The sequence below is a fragment of the Bombus vosnesenskii genome, unplaced genomic scaffold, assembly GCF_011952255.1.
Source record: "Bombus vosnesenskii isolate JDL3184/JDL3185 unplaced genomic scaffold, Bvos_JDL3184-5_v1.1 scf7180000013297, whole genome shotgun sequence".
NCBI lineage: Eukaryota > Metazoa > Arthropoda > Insecta > Hymenoptera > Apidae > Bombus > Bombus vosnesenskii.
Window position 1 is genome coordinate 1146740 of NW_022882947.1, and position 16178 is coordinate 1162917.

Sequence of the window (16178 nt, forward strand, 5' to 3'; positions counted from 1 at the left end):
TTCGTTTGTAAATAAAGACTATTTAACTCTTTGATATCAGTGTCTCTCGATCATTCTGAAACGATGTACATTTCTGTCTATGGTTCTCTTTAATCCTCTATAACTGGATGAAATATTATAATCAGAGCTTGACATGCTTGCGATAGACGAAGGTTGCAGCGGACGAAATAACATTTTCAAAACACGGTCCGATGAATATAGATATCCCAAGTTACCTACGGCGTTATAGAGGGTTAAAACGACCGCTGTCCCCGTAGGATATCTTCGTCGAAAAGCGAGGAAACCAGGATGACGGTGGATGAAGAACGCTGGATGGAGTCTCAGAATCTTAATTGGCCATTTCTGCGACAAGCTGCTAGATATTTGGGTTTATAATTGGAGTAGTCGGCCCACGAATCTTTTGATCCTCTTATATTTTTGCTCACAGCGGAAGGTATCTACTTTAATTTCAGCGGCTTGCGACGTTTTCTTTTCGCGATGCGTATAAACGTACGAATTATGAGACACGTTTCTCCCTTTCTAAATTAAAAAATTTAATTTCGTAGGAAATTCTGACCGGCTTAGCTAGATATAGCAAACATCAAATCGTCCTCTTCAAATATTAACCTTTGGATACCACGTGAATTCTCAACTTGTGTCACACCCCATACGTCTCCACTCGTTTCTCGGTCCAAGGCCATTCAGACAACGCAGGGTAGTTGCTCGTACACGAGACACATGCCAATATTGTCCTCGAGAGTGGTTCCCGTGTCCTGTCCAGGACCGAAAGCCACCCTAATACGAAAGGGCGTTGCCCAGGTCTCCACGCGGCAGTTACCTTCTTCGTCCAGCTCGTTTCGATCGCACAGAGAGTTGCCGCAGTGTTCAAGGTTGCAAATTCCGGCCTCGTTGTTGCCAGGCTGCAATAGGGAAATTCGTTGAAACGCGTGAGCAAGAGTCTGGCGTACGACGACGTGGATGTCTACTTGGTCGAAGAAGAAAAGGTTAGTCGAAACTCTATGAAAATTTCATTTTTAACTACCAGCGTATTTTGTTCATTTTCTTTCCTTTCATCCTTTGTTAGTATGTTCAACGTATTCTATGCGGAATATAATAGAGGAGAAAATTTGTTACACTCTGAATCTCTATGTATGTGCTGTTAATTTTTAATTACTTAAAATTATGATTTTTTTCAAGCATCTTTTTAGAGGCTCTTGCGTTATAAGCACGCGTGAATAATATTTACGACGACGAAACGACGTTTCCCATTTTTCACACGCATTTTTAGACACGTGAAGCGTAATTTTTCGCATTGCAGTGTTTGCACGAGCTCGCATTGTGCCCGTCAGGGCTTTGCTCGTGTTTGTGAAAAATGAACGAAATTAAGAAAGAAAAACAGTATTTCCTATTTCTCTTGCCCTCATCGTGAAAAATTCTCTTCGTAATCTAGATTCTAATGCGAATAATTAAAATAATTGGTATAATTGTAAATAGCAAAGTAGTTAATTTGCAGTCGTACCAGTTACAGTCACGTAATTAAAAACATCGTAAATCTTTCACTTTCAAACATTTTTTACCACAGTTTTTTTTTTCATGAGGTTTAACTAGGTAACTGATCCATAATTCGTGACTAAAATAAATTTCTCCGAGCAACATTTTGCAGCGTTCATTGTTGCATAGTAACAGTTTAAAACTACAAGACCAGCTGAACATGGAATTCGTTAAAAAAACGCGCTTCTCTTATTAACAAGGTAGTTGCATGCTCGTGTTTGCAACATGTTGGAAACTTTTTAATCGTCCAATGATTTTCCTTACAACTACCTGCAAAAATTTGTTACGTTCATTCAAGCAAAAGTATCACGCGCATCACAAAATCAATTAAACGTAGGATATCTTGTAGTATCAGTTCGTATTCGTATCTAGTAAACTTGAGATTGTTAAGACAAGTTCCAGTTAGAACAATCGATGTCGTTCATTCCAAAGAACAAAGACCACGGAACTTTCGGTCAATTTAATACTTCTCCAGTGAATTATTCATGTCATAAATTCGAGTAACTTTCAAATAGCAAGAAACAGTAACAAATCGCCCGTAAAGGCAAACGATAATTCGCAACACCGAGCAAAACAAGTTTAACAAGTACCGTTTCAGACCCTCATTACCATAATCGTTAAACTGCAAAATTCGATAGTACAATCCACCGTAGTATCCGAGTCCTTTGGATACTATACACGTTATGCTATATGTATATATATACGATTTGCCAAACCAAAGAAACAATCGAGCCACGATAAAAGTCAGCAAGACGATCTACCGAAGGTGTCGATCTACCAAAACCTAGAACCGACCTACAAGATGTCTCGAGCTAATCAAATCCAACATCCTATCGACAGTCGCCCTTCGCAAGCAAACTAAAAAACATTACCGTGATAAATTCCTCGAAGTCGCAGGGGATGAGCACCCTGTCTCGGCAACGTTCCTGTCCATAAACCGCTCCATTCGACGAACCGACTTCCTGTTCCATGGTATTGCTCATGTTCATAGAGGTTCCACCTTCTTCCATCGGATTCGATCCAGATCCCTCGATATCCGTCCCATTCGTAGATCCTGCGACGGTCGTATTACGAGTAGTCGAATTCGCATTAGGACCCTCGTCGATCGACGACCCGTTCAAATTCGTATTGTTCGTCAATAGCATCCTAGGAGGACCGATTCGAAAGGAATCGGGCGAACAGGGTGTATAAGAGATTCCGCACATCTCTCTCTCTTGACGAATACACATTAGATAGTCTTGATCGGCCAGAAATCTTCCGTTCGACAAGAAGTTGAAAGTTTTTAAGGTGCCGTTAGAACCTTGGAAGTATTGGAGGCAGCCGGTAGGTGCACGCTGCTCGAAATCTAACTGGACAACCCTCATTTCCCACATTCTCGATCGGAGATTGCTAGGTAATCGGAAGTCCAGTGTCAGGGACTGATCGTCCTCGTCCAAGTCTATGTATACTGGACAAAAAGGAAGAAGAATGAGTCTACAAACGATTGTCTGGCTTCCAAAGAGCTTTGTATCGGAGAAGATGGATCGATTCCTTAACGAAACTTAGTCAGGTCTTTCTAACGATATCGAGGGAAACTCATCGGATGGAAAGTATCGTCTTCCAGCGTACGATATCTATTCTTTTTTCGTACGTACAGCTACAGTTTTGCAGACGAGATTGATTGTCCGGCGTAGTTCGGTGGAAATGCGATATCCGCGAGATTTTAATCGTAGTGAATTCCCCGCAATGATTAATTACACGAATTTAATTTATCAATTTGAAAGCGTTTGATACAAACTGCCGTTAAGCAATTAAGATTTTTCATTCGACCGATCGATCAGTCTCCGATACAAATGCGTAAAGATGGAAGAGAATCTAAAGACGTTGATCGCCTGACGATATTTAATTTTCCCAGTGAAATTCTTTTTCTATCGCCGACTTAGTGATACGAAAGTTATAGCTCCGCCTAGTTGCGTGAAACGTCCTGTATATCGCGTAACGTATCCAACGAATGGTATAAATTCTTCTCGCATAAAATAATTAATTAAAATTGACCTTAATAAAACAGACCGTACAACTTATTTGAATATTTCTGAAACTCTTTTCACCGAGAAAACGAGGAAAGGAATAAATAAATGCGAAGATCGAAGCGCGAGATTGGAGCGCGAAATGAAAAGTTTTAACACAAAGCACAAAGGAACTCTTACTTACGATGCTGACCGCTGTTCCAACCGCACATTTGAAACACGCTCCTGCCATTTCTGATTTCCATGATATCTTCGTCACATACGCCAGTCCTGGGGTTGGGTTGACCCTACAACGATCGATAAGTCTCTTGAATGAACAAGTCGTGCAGTAAATTGCGGTCGATTTTTATCGGACGATCAACATACACGCGTATAGCATGCTATTCGAATACTCGAATCAACCAGTACATCGTGGCCGTCTTTGGTCCGCCATCTTCATCGGTGGATCGAAGAATTCGAAACAAATTAATCGTCCTCGATCAATTTTTCCATCCGAGTATTTCCAATCTTGTTAAATAATTCGTTTCGTTTTATACAGTTTCTCGCAGGCATCTCGTTTGTCGTAATAATTATACGCGAAATATTCCAATGAGACTTTTACTACTTCCGTTAATCGATCACGGTAAAGTAATGGTGGAATACTACGCATTTATCTTCTTCAAAATACAAAAAATGTTAATAATTTCATCGCTTCTTCTATGATTTTCTGTTAACAAGTTTTTATACGAACGAGGAAATGCTGCGATGCACTCGCTTCAACTGATTACTACAACACTATGTCGAAAAGAATGTAAAGTTTAAATCGCAAGCCGCTACGCTAGTACACGGTGAAGCTACGATGGTGTCATTAACCCTCGGGGAACATAGCGCGACCACCACGTACTACCAACCTACAATTATACTCTTTGCAATCTTAATTTTAATCTTCCGTATCGTACATTTTGTCAGGGAGCTTCCGTAAAATAACATCCCCTCATGCTATAAATCTAAATTACAAAGTAAAATTCTTCTGTACAATACTCGTTGTTTCCCTTAAATGTGCATTATAATTTTATCGCGTGATCGTGACACCTCTATCCTAATAAATATAGTTGGCGTTTCGATATTTCAAAATTATTCAAACGAGCCATTGCCTTGCTAAATCATTTAACAATCGACGTAAAAACTCATCCCATTTCGGCTACACGAGAATGTTTCCATCGTCGAGATTACCACGGGAAACACATACTACAGCCGTAATCAGCATCAGCATAAAACATACCGCATCTCGACTGGTAAAGCATAAAAGAAGCGACGGTCTCTCGAAACGATAGCTTCACCCTTAAATAACGCGAGGTTTTAAAAAATTCATCCCCCTCTCTCTCTCTCTCTTCCTCTCTCTCCGTCGACCTCCATCCTGTCTCGCCGTCGACGGTTGCCCGGTTAATTTAAAACGTGGTAATCTTACACGTCAACGTAGATGAATTTTACAAGCGTGTCTAGATCCCCTGGAGACACTCATAAATGTCAACGGAGGGACACTAGCTGGAACAGGGGAAACGTAGATATATATTCGGGTTACTGAACTTTTGCTTGCGTTCTCAATTATGGGTCAATAGTAGCACGCGCCACCGTTCCTGTGGAAGTCGTGCTGCGTGTCCTGGCACTCCAGTAGGTTAGCTTTTTGACACGAACCAACAACGATATCCAAGGGTGCGCGAGGCGTAGCGGAGAGAGACAGAGGTTGTCGCGTACACTAGGAAACCGCGCATGGTGGGGTGAGATCGTAAATGCGTAGTATTCCAGGGGTTAATATGCCGTTAGTGGAGCAAAGAATGACAAAGAGCTGCGTGGCTTACTATGTTGAAATGGACGAAATCGATCCTGAGCTGGCTGACCTGCCTATCGATCTTCTGCACGACTACTGAACAGTTCATGGGCCAGTCAATGAGGTTGGGGAAACCAGGGCTGATCACGTAGGTCAGATTATTCTGCACCTTCTGCTCGCAAGTTGTCGTGACTTGTGACAGGGGAAAAAAGAAAGAAACGAATAAATCGCAAATGGGGAAAGACAAACAGGGGAACGAAGGAAGCAAGGGTTGGAGAAAGAGAGCGAATCGCACGAAGGTGGAATCGGCCAAATAGCGGATATACACCGACAGTCAAGCTCTATTTCTACGCGCACGATAGAACTTGGTGCAGCATAAAGTATCTGTTGTACATTGTGTATATCGATTTGAAAATATTGATCGGGTTTTCGGTGTGTTACATAGCCGGAAAACAACGAATTCGAGTGCGTTCGTGCGGTCAGAAAGCTCGTGTTCTCGTACGATGCGTCGATAACGATTCTTTCGTTCTCTCCTTCTGCCGTGCCATTTTTAAATCTCTTTGGTGCCAGGTGAATCGTCGAATTCGCCGGTGACAGCAATTGGCAGAGAGTCGGAGGCAACGACGATGAGCAAATAAATTTGTCGATTTGAACCGCTTACTTAGAATTCGTTCTCTCTTTATTTGAAAAAAATAATACGGTATGAACCAAAGGAAATAAAAACGGGCACGCGAATGATATTTTTTGGGATAATGTACTATTCTTAACGATTTAATTAGGTGTGTTTTTTATTCTTTGATATTATAAATAATTTTCCTGAAAAAGAAACAAGTAAAAGATTGATACTGCCGTAACTAGTTATCGATAATTATTCGTGGTGTTTTTTTACGTGGTGTTTTTTTACGGCGAACAGATACGCTGGTATTTTTATTGCCATTAGGATTCTGCTTGATAACGGGAAAAAGCAGTTACTATACTCCCACAACAGGGAAACTGTGATAACGGTACACGAATGAATTACGACGCGTGGTACGATACGCGGTACCTGTTTACGTGCGAAACAGGATATAAATTAATGCCAAGCAAGTAGCCGAAACTCGTATGTGGATCAATGGCTGTAGCGGGAAATCGAATAACAGGTATCGGGTATTTTTCCAATCTCTTCGTACTCGAGTACATCGAGAACGACACGTACAAGATATGCGATGTTCAAATCTTGCTCAGCCTGCAACGCGAAATATCTTGACCCTACTGCCTGACTACTGAAAAAAGTAAAAATGGTTAATCAACCTTGGTCAAATGGTAGATTATACTGTCGTAAATAATTCGCGAAGCAGTGAAATTTCGAGTTAAACAAATATGGAATTTAACATTTATCCAGTTTACTAATTTCTTATTAATACAAATACGATTTACTAATTTATTATTAATTTAATTAAATATCTTGTCAAACGTTGTACATTTAGGAACATTTAAGAAAAGCATTCGTTTAAAATCTTGTAAAATGTAATTTATTACGTTGCACAGTACTTCGAATTTGTAAATTGAACATTCAATAGGCTTACAAAATGAGCATATACAGTAAAATAGTAAATTTCATTCGCGTGAGAAAAAAAGCTTTATGCGATAGACTTTTAATGTTACTGAATGTGCTTGCACCGTGAAAATATTCGAGCTGCATCGATTTAAGCACCGTTAAATTGAAATAAATGAAAATCCAGAATCCAACATGGGAAAATTATTGTAGCGTGGAACAAATACGATACAGATTATAAAAATAAGTAATAAACTGAGAAAACGAATATTTATTAAATAGAACGGGAAAATTAAGAGACGTGAAAATAAAAATTATTCGTTTCTCGCGACTTCCATATCAAACAAATTAATATTTTTCATTAACCTTTTACTCGCGCGTTTCATCATTTTTCAGGAAGTTATCTAAAAACCGATCGTTGAAAAATTGAAAACAAGCATTTACGAAAAATATCGACAAGAAAGAAAAAAGTGTAGGAAAGAAATTCTTTATTCTCAAAGAGGAAAATATTTCTCGATATAAATATCTCTAAAAAATATTTCTGGATAGATGGAGCAGTCGCGTAATTAAGATTTAACCCGTACGACGAATATGATATTCATCGGAAGAGTTTCGCGGTTCGAAAACCACTCGGCGAGAATTACAGCGGGTCATTCCAAGAAACTTCGAAATTCCAGCAAACTATTTTTGAGGAGGAGGATTATTAATCGCGGTGTGACGGTCTCGTAAGCGGTCCCAAGCCCCGATAATGAGTTCTCATTCAGCCATTCAGCGGTCGTTTTGGAGTCACGGTGGTTCTATTCAGCTGGCTGCAACCCCGAGGAAATGGTTACCAGTTTCACGTAGACGTTTCTCGCCCTTCTTCTCTCTTGGAAAACAACCAGTGGACGATCTTGAAAAATTTACGGAGCGGTGTCTCTGTCGCCGAACGATGTCTCGTTAAACTCTTAAGAACCTGAACCTGTTTTATTATTTGTATTCTTTCATTTCATTAGTTGCCTCATTTTTTGCTTCTTCTTTGGTCGTTCTATTCTTATATATTTTATATATACGTTACGTATATAAGAGAACAATGGAATTATTACTAACGATAAAATTAAGAAGTGGAATCGGTGGAACTTGTAAGAGAGGTGATAAAGTTAAGAGCGTAATTGAATTGTACAGAGACGTTTGTAAGAAATACTTTGTTGGGATGAAAGGAGAGCTTGGATGTAGAGATTTCTCGCAATTATAATGGTACTAATTCTCGTTGAAAGTCAGTAATTAGATTAAAAATTCATATACCATAAACTATATAACTACGAAGTTTATTTCGTTGCAACGCACAGCAAAGTTTCTTCGAAGCGTTCGATTTTCTAAAACAAGACGTTATATTAAAATAACGCAGCGACAGTCTTTTATTTTCAATTTATGATATTCTAATCTAAAACCGCTTCTGGCGGATACGTTCTGAAACACATCAGATCAAGAACGGCCTATCTGGTAATCAAGGCCACGGCATTCGGAAACTGATCGAGGGTACGTACTCGTTCCTAAGCAATATATTCCATATGCATCGCTCGATGTAAAACAGTTACTCCGATGGTCAGGATGTTAGTGACCGAACTGGTTGAAAAGCAACGATTCCCGAACCAACTGTTCTCCGACCGGTAGGATGATTTCTTTCTCGCGTTAGGTCGATTTACAAAGACATAAAATCGAAGAACATCGAGATCTAATGGAAAGATCGTATCGTCGCGCTATGTTTCTTACGTAGAATCGTTAATGAACGGCATAGTGTCGGAGCTACAGGATTTCCAAAGTGTTTCAAAATATTCAGGCTGTTTCGTTGTACCTTGACCGTTATAAGATGATAAGGAAAGCTTTTGAAATATTTACTTTACTGTTGGCTGCAATTTTATCTTTACGCGATCAATCTGAACGTACTTTCGATAAATATAAATACCATATGTAATACAGCAGAGAAATATTCAAATTGCGAGAGAATTTCATGGACCGAAATTGATGTAAGTACGTTAATATATTCGATGACCGAAAATAAATTTCATAGACCGAGCACGGAGGATTTGGAATGCGCTGGAATCTTATGAATATTTATACAAGCTTGAGAAATTCGGGGTCGGCGTGTCATTTGGGCGACAGCCTTCCTGACTCGACTACAGTATTTCTATAATATTCTGTTTTTCTCAAAATTTCTGTTTTTTTGCAACGATCGTATCATATTAGATGGATATATCGTTAAATATTGTAATATCGTGAAAATATTTATATATAGTTTCGTAATATCGAAACCGTGGAAAGTAATTATACCCTTCAACGTACCATTCCGCTATTTAAAACTGAAAATAAACCACGAACAGACTTACATTATCGAATGTCCGAGCCATATTATTCGATATCACAATACAGCGATCTTCGAAAACATTCAAATTTTCAGGTCACCGAAGTTTCCTCGTCGAGCTCGATTTAAAATCAATATATCACGGTCTACAAGACGATATGAACTACCACTCGCGAGCATTTAATGCGCTTCGAAGACGTCGGTTATATCGATATAAAAACAAGAACGATTCTTAATAAAAGAACGATCTAATAATTTATCACGGTATCGTAGAAAAAAAAAGATAATTCTCTTTTCGAAATCGAGTGACCGAGTCGCATGATCGAACGAAAAAAAAAAAAAAAAATTTACAAAGTGTTTTGACCTAACCCCAACCTAACCCGAATCACGAGCGTGTAACGAAGTTTGCATAGGATGCGGCGCGAGGTATCCAAAAGGTTTTCCTTCCGTATCCAACACAATATCGTCAACGAAACACATCATGTACGCAACAAGAAGAGTCTATGCAGTTATCAAGTTATCCTGAAAGTAAGCACGTGCACACAATAAAAGAAGTACCGGCGTTTGTTTCACGAGTTTGCTCACGTATCACGTTCTCCTCTAAACGAGCAGCCGCTCTTCCGTAAAACGCTATACACATTTGATACGCGAGTCGCCGAGCAATCGATCTGAATTCTATCAAAATGATACCGAATAATATATGCGATATATGTATAGCGTAAATACGAAGACACGCCTGCACGTTTCTAGTAATTGCAAACACGAAACCTCACTGTACAACGACTATTGCGTTATTCGAGAATTCCCTCGTCTTACCGATCGTGTCTGTCTTGATTAATTCAGGTACCGTCGTGGTTCAATTTAAAATCCGATTCCTCGCCGGGATAAAACTCGCAAGGTTCCGAGCGAACAGCTCGAGCGAGAACTACTTGTTTGTAGCTCTGGTAATCTCTATGAAAGTACGAGAAAAAGAGAGAAAGAGAGAAGAACGCGAGTTTCCTTCTCGCAACAGGATCTTAACGGGTAATCGCCCGACGCCTTCGAAGGCCATCGTCGAAAAAGAAATTGGCGGAAAGATCGGACGAAACGCGACTTGTTATCTGGGACGCGCGACCGAGATGGCAACCAATTAAATAACTGTATAACTTGTGCCGTACGTTCTTCCTTGGCACGCGAACTCGTAGCAAGTGTTCCTCTCGTTCCTCCAGTTTCTCTCGCGTACTCTTTCACCTGTTTCTTTCCTCTGCACGCTCGGAAACGGAGGCGCACGTTCCTCGAGATCATTCCTTCGGACGTGCACGCTGTCTCCGTGATACCGTTAGTTAAAACCGCCGCACGATCTAACCGAATCGTCGACGACGACCTTGGAAACCCGAGAGCAACCCGATTAATCCGAGGAATAGGACCTTTACAGAGGTACTTGTTGAGGGAATCTAGAGATAAACAGCGAGTAATCCGTTGACGTCGATGTAATTAATTGGATGTCGCTTTAGTTACATGGCTCGCATTATACCGAGTGATAGATAGGAATATTTAACCTTTCGTTGGAACACGCGACTTACAAGTACCTAGACGATCGGTATCATTTCTGCGATATTGTTTAAGAATGTCGCTCTCTATGCGAAACTTGAATTGAACGCGTTCGAAGGTCGTAGAGTTATTTATGCAGAAAACGAACGAATTTCTTCCAAATCGGCAACACAATTTTTCCGCTCCAGTTTTTTTAACGCTTGACGTGAAACAACGATCATTCAAACGATTTAGTGAAAATTATCAGATCCTTTTTATCAACAGCGGTATTAAATAATAGGATTAAAATCATATATCTCGTCAAACGACGTGCAAAAACATCGCGTCGCATTTATCAATTTCGTTCCCCTCGAGGAAACCATCTTTTCCCTGTCCTTTTTTATCGCAAATTACGCTACATTTCGTGTTTATATATCATGAGGAAAGTTTCCAACCTGAAAGTGGTTAAAATCTTTGAGCAAGTTCGGTCTATCAATGTTAATAGAAGAGCGCATCGCGTGGTAAAGTTTCGTGCACGATATCCGTGAAATGTTCATGCGAAACGAGTATGCGGAACGCGTAAGTGCTTTCATACCGAAGACTGAGCAATTTACGATTGACAGAACACGACGTGGATGGAAACAGACGGCGTAAATCGGATATATATCATTTTTGTACAGAGTCAAGTCCACGTAACCGTATTGCGAAATCTGTACCGAGAATTACGTCGCGTGTTGCTCAGTCGCTCGTGTAACGGGACTTATGAATGTTAAAACGTAGCCAAGATTAAAATTCAGTCGCCACGGTTTACACATGGCAAATGTACCAAAGCAATATCGAACTAGATACGTTTAGAGAAAAAGCTTGTTTCAATGGTGTCGCTTTTCTAGTAAATCCACGATACGGTGCCGTTATTAACATTTTTTTATCGGATTAACGTAAGAATCTGAGAGCTGTCGCGATGAACATTGTCCGTAGAAAACCTTAGAGAAAAATCTTAGAAAATCTTAACCTAGAGAATTTTTTCATTGAACGCAGATTTAATTACTCTCGTCCGAATACCCAACTTCGTATATTCTCACGAACGGGACGGGCCTTTCGTCCTTTGAAACTCTTAAAAAGAAAGACACGTACAAATATCTCCACTTTAAAATTTAACGATGTACCCTGGACGCGTATCAACGGTGCGCTGAAAAATGACGTCGTGTATAAAAAAGAAAGAAGAAGATAATATACAAAAAAGCAACGAATCGTGGGGGATGAAGAGAAAAAGAAATTAATTGCACGGGGGAGCAACGATCGTATCAACAAATTAGCAGTCACGGGGAACGGGCGCAAATCCCCGGAAATTTAAACGCGTTCACGCACCGATCCTGTATTTCCCGGCTATAAAACTTCCACCACGCTGAATTTATGAAACGTTCGCACACTGGGTGAACCGGGAATAACAGGTTATAGCTTGGAGGTACTTACATATGCAGCATACGCCGAAACCGAGCGCGCACCGTCCATTCGACTTTCCTCCTTGAATGCGACACTCATACGTGTTCATGCATATGCCCCGTCGTCGTTTGTCCTGCGATAGGCACTCCTCTTGCACCGGGGTGGGAAAGAAGTTCAGAACTACAAGGAGGTTACAAACGAAAAGTCGAGCAAGATAACGAAACCGAGATAGCAAACCGCAAACTGGAGCAACACTGTCGATAACGGGATAATAACACGGTCAGCTACCACACCTTCAGCGAGATTTTCGTATTTTTGACAAGAGGGTAGAAGAAAAATGAATGCTAGTGAACGAAGTAATTACGAACATATGATTAGTCCTTTCGGCGGTATGGCTGTGTATGTACAATCATGCAGCCATCTTTTTCTCCTCTCTTTTTTTTTTTTATTTTTTGTTACGACTATACTATTTAATATTATTTTTGACATTAGGTTAGTTGTATTTAAGAATTTGGTCAAGTTCCTTATTTCGACTATACGAAAGACATATCCTTTAATGCCGGTTCTATCTAGGCCAAATGGATATCGGTTTGTTATCTAGTGAGTAAAGTGTGATCGATTTTTGGTCTAGAAAATCTGTTACTTGTCGAAATTGTATAGTTGATTTGGTAATATGGAAGAGCTGTGAAATACGAAGGGACTAAGTTATTCCACCGTGCCTCCCGCTTCATCATCAGGATCTTTAGTATGCGATTGGTTAAATCTTCGTAGTGATGATTACTCGTGGAAAAACGTTACGAAGATCTACCAATGTTACCCCAGTTTACGGTACGTACAAAAGAAACTGGTTCGCCAGTGTTGAAACGTGTTTCTTTCGTCCTTGCAATCTGAAGAAAGTATAGCGATGATAGGGAAAGAATGGAAAGAAGAAGAAAATAGAACGCTGGAAAGAAAGATCTGCTTTTTTAACCCATTCGCTACAGCTGTCTCTGTGGAAAAGTAGTCGCGCGATACGTCTGTACGAAGTTTATACGTAGAATGCGACCAAAGTTACTTTTATTTCCTGAAATTTTAAGCGATGCAACGCAATTCCAAAAATTTTCCTTCGATATCTTTATCCGTTTTCTCGCGCACTAACAGAGTTTGAACAACCCCTTCGAACCAGCGTTCGAGTATTACGTTAAGTATTTCATCACGAACAGTGGTGATTTAACGCGAACAAGAAACGTTTCCTCCGCGGTACATTTGTAATTCATGAATATTGTAATTAACGTTATACAGGTATCACACCTACGCGTGGATTGTGTGACTCGACATTCGAGTAGAGACGCATTTTGTTCCGAGTCAGAGCAATCAACACACGATGATGAACACGCAATTACCGCAGTAATTAATTCGTCGGTCTTTGGTTTCTCCGCGGTGGAAGGACTATCGAGTTACTCTTACTTATCGTTACTGATTGCCAATTAACGCTTTGCGGGATACACTCATAGGAATTTGCATAAGTAGTGGGATTTGCCAACTAGAATTTGACGAAATGTACGGGATAATCGGTAATGGCTAGTATCGTCGAATTGATTTGTTCGATAAGAAATTTAATTCTGCTAAATATTCCGTGTATTAAAGATTAAAGATCCCTGTGAATATTTAACTAGTGTGGGCACCGAGATAATATTTCAATTCAAATATTAAATTTACACGTTGTATTTCACGTTTATTTGTTCTCTTCCCATTTAATAACCCTGAATATTTTAGCTATGATTATAATCGTTACAGAGCAAGTGATAACTAATTTACTTATAAATATCAAAGCTGATTTTAATGATAATATTATACGCTGTATGTATGTATTTTAATTGTCGTTGGATTAATTTTCGAGCGACCAGCCAATACATATTTAATCTCTATAAATAGAAAGTAGAATAAAAGCTACATCTATTTCGATAATCAAATTTTTAATGCTATTATTGTAATTTAAATGTGACGAATAAGGGCTTATATCGAAGATAATATAGAGAATCCGTAAAGAAAAAAGGAGAAAAAGAGAGAAAGAGGGAAATTCGAGTGACGCGATCGTTAACCGGTTCATTCGTTTTATTCGTGATTTTGAGAAAACTATGCGCCGTCACCGTGCACCACGATAGAATGCCATCTCTTCCCCCCCAAAAAAAAGAAAAAAAAAACCAGCTCCGTAGGCGGCGTAGGATTGGAGGAAACACAAATTCCGGTGCAGACACGGGATGTAGCGTTGGTCCGAGAACGTCTTAGCGGACACAAAAGAAACACGAAACGGCACTCCGAGAACTTACCCCTGGAGATTGGGTTTCCGCTCAAATCGAATCCATCGGAAGGTTTCTCGATGGTTTGGCCCGGCCAGAGATTCAAGCCGAGCAACGACCATTGTTGCGTGTTCGATGGAAAAACGATCAGAGTGCAAACACTGGATGACAACCACGACAAAACACTCCACTGTGGTTGCGACGCGAACGCAACGTTTGCGAGTAAAATCAGTCGAAGAGAATAGATCGCGAAGCATCTGAGGATCATGTTGGACATCGGGGAGCGCGCATTCGCGCGCCTCGCAACAAGGATACCTTCAAAAGTACATCAGCGGAAGACGATGACCGACTGACTGGCCTTATAACAAGCTACTCAGGTACGGCAACACGTGTTGGACCCCTTCTGCTACGGTTACTATTGCCGCGTTTACCGCTACCGATCCCTTTGATCGCGAACATCCTCTACAACACGCCGGATCTCATCGATTTAACTCGATTAGATCGATGTAATTACTCACCTACCTTCGAATATAATATCAGCCTGATATTAACTTAACCTATTTTTCTGTCATACTTAGCATGAATTTAATCGGGATTTTTTTAATTAATTCCAACTTGCAAAGCAAATGACGAAGCGCCATTTTTCCAAACTTTTCTAATTTTAATCAGGAAAGATACTCTCCAGCCGGCCCGGTAAATCATAAAACTTATTACCAACGTCTTTCCAGAAACTGGATATTCTTCCAATTTGTTTTACCATTTCCTTTCAATTTATTTTTAATTCCCTCCATTAACTAAGGCATCCTAATTAGGATGTTTCCTCAAAGTTTTTCAATCTCCTTCGGATTTTGTTGGAGAAACTCGGTTTCGATGCTTGGAAAATCCTTTTAATGCGCGCAAATCGAAATATCGTATTTAATGGCAAATAAATTCTAATAATTCTGTATCGATAAATATCGTGCAGAGATTTATTTATTGACACCCTTAACACGACGGAAAAAGGTTACAAAGAGCATTCGAGCGTGTTTCGGATTAAAAACAATTCCAACTTTGAAATTGAAAACTGAAAGAGTATAAAAGATTCAAATTTCACAAAGTTGTGACATAGTTTCTCAGTACCCGTTTACAAAGGCAAACATACCAAATAGCTTTTCGATATTTTTGATCTACCGATATATCTCAACTAAAATATTGGAAAACTTTGTCGCGAGCATAGTAGCTCGGTAAATAATGTAGAGCTTTCGAATACGATTTTTCGCATCTTTTCTAGAATTTTATGAAAAATTGAATAACGAATGTATTATACTATCATACATTCATATTTATATCTGTCTAATGAACGTATATACAAATTTGTTGCTACGACGTAATCGATACTACGAAATACAATATTTTAACGGCATTATAAAAATTTACATCGCTTCTATCGATAAGAAATTCAAATTGAAAACAAATGTAAGGAAGAAATGAAAGGGAACAGAAGAAACCTCTTTGATGTTACTTTTTTCTATATGTATTAACATCTAGAAATAGAATTTATTATTTATTTTATTTTCGTTTCAGATGTATAATTTATTTAAATATATACATATTTAACAGTACTTTGTAGCATGATTCAACAGCGGTTTTCATTCAAATTGATTTAAAAATGGAAGCGTACATCATTGACTTTGTCGGTATACATACGCATAAATGTATATATTTATCGGGTGTTGTAAAAACAGGAAAA

At 39.4% G+C, this 16178-nt stretch overlaps 1 protein-coding gene across 1 annotated transcript; it reads right to left on the reverse strand.

Moving 5' to 3' along the window:
* Nucleotides 1-512: 512 nt before the first annotated feature.
* LOC117233529 lies at nucleotides 513-14820 on the reverse strand. The gene is made up of 6 exons (XM_033493900.1): nucleotides 14480-14820; nucleotides 12201-12350; nucleotides 5375-5535; nucleotides 3721-3823; nucleotides 2403-2977; nucleotides 513-899 (listed from the first exon to the last, which is right to left on the reverse strand). The coding sequence occupies exons 1-6, from the start codon at nucleotides 14724-14726 to the stop codon at nucleotides 681-683; spliced, it is 1455 nt and encodes a 484-aa protein (XP_033349791.1). The 5' UTR covers nucleotides 14727-14820; the 3' UTR covers nucleotides 513-680.
* Nucleotides 14821-16178: the final 1358 nt, after the last annotated feature.

Bases quoted from the DNA above. Each gene is read 5' to 3' on its own strand.
- LOC117233529 (XM_033493900.1), bottom strand. From the start codon at position 14,726: ATGTCCAACATGATCCTCAGATGCTTCGCGATCTATTCTCTTCGACTG. The intron at 12,351-14,479 runs GTAAGTTCTCGG...ACCTCCTTGTAG, and splicing joins CGGAAACCCAATCTCCAGGG to TTCTGAACTTCTTTCCCACC. The intron at 3,824-5,374 runs GTAAGCCACGCA...CGATCGTTGTAG, and splicing joins ATTTCGTCCATTTCAACATA to GGTCAACCCAACCCCAGGAC.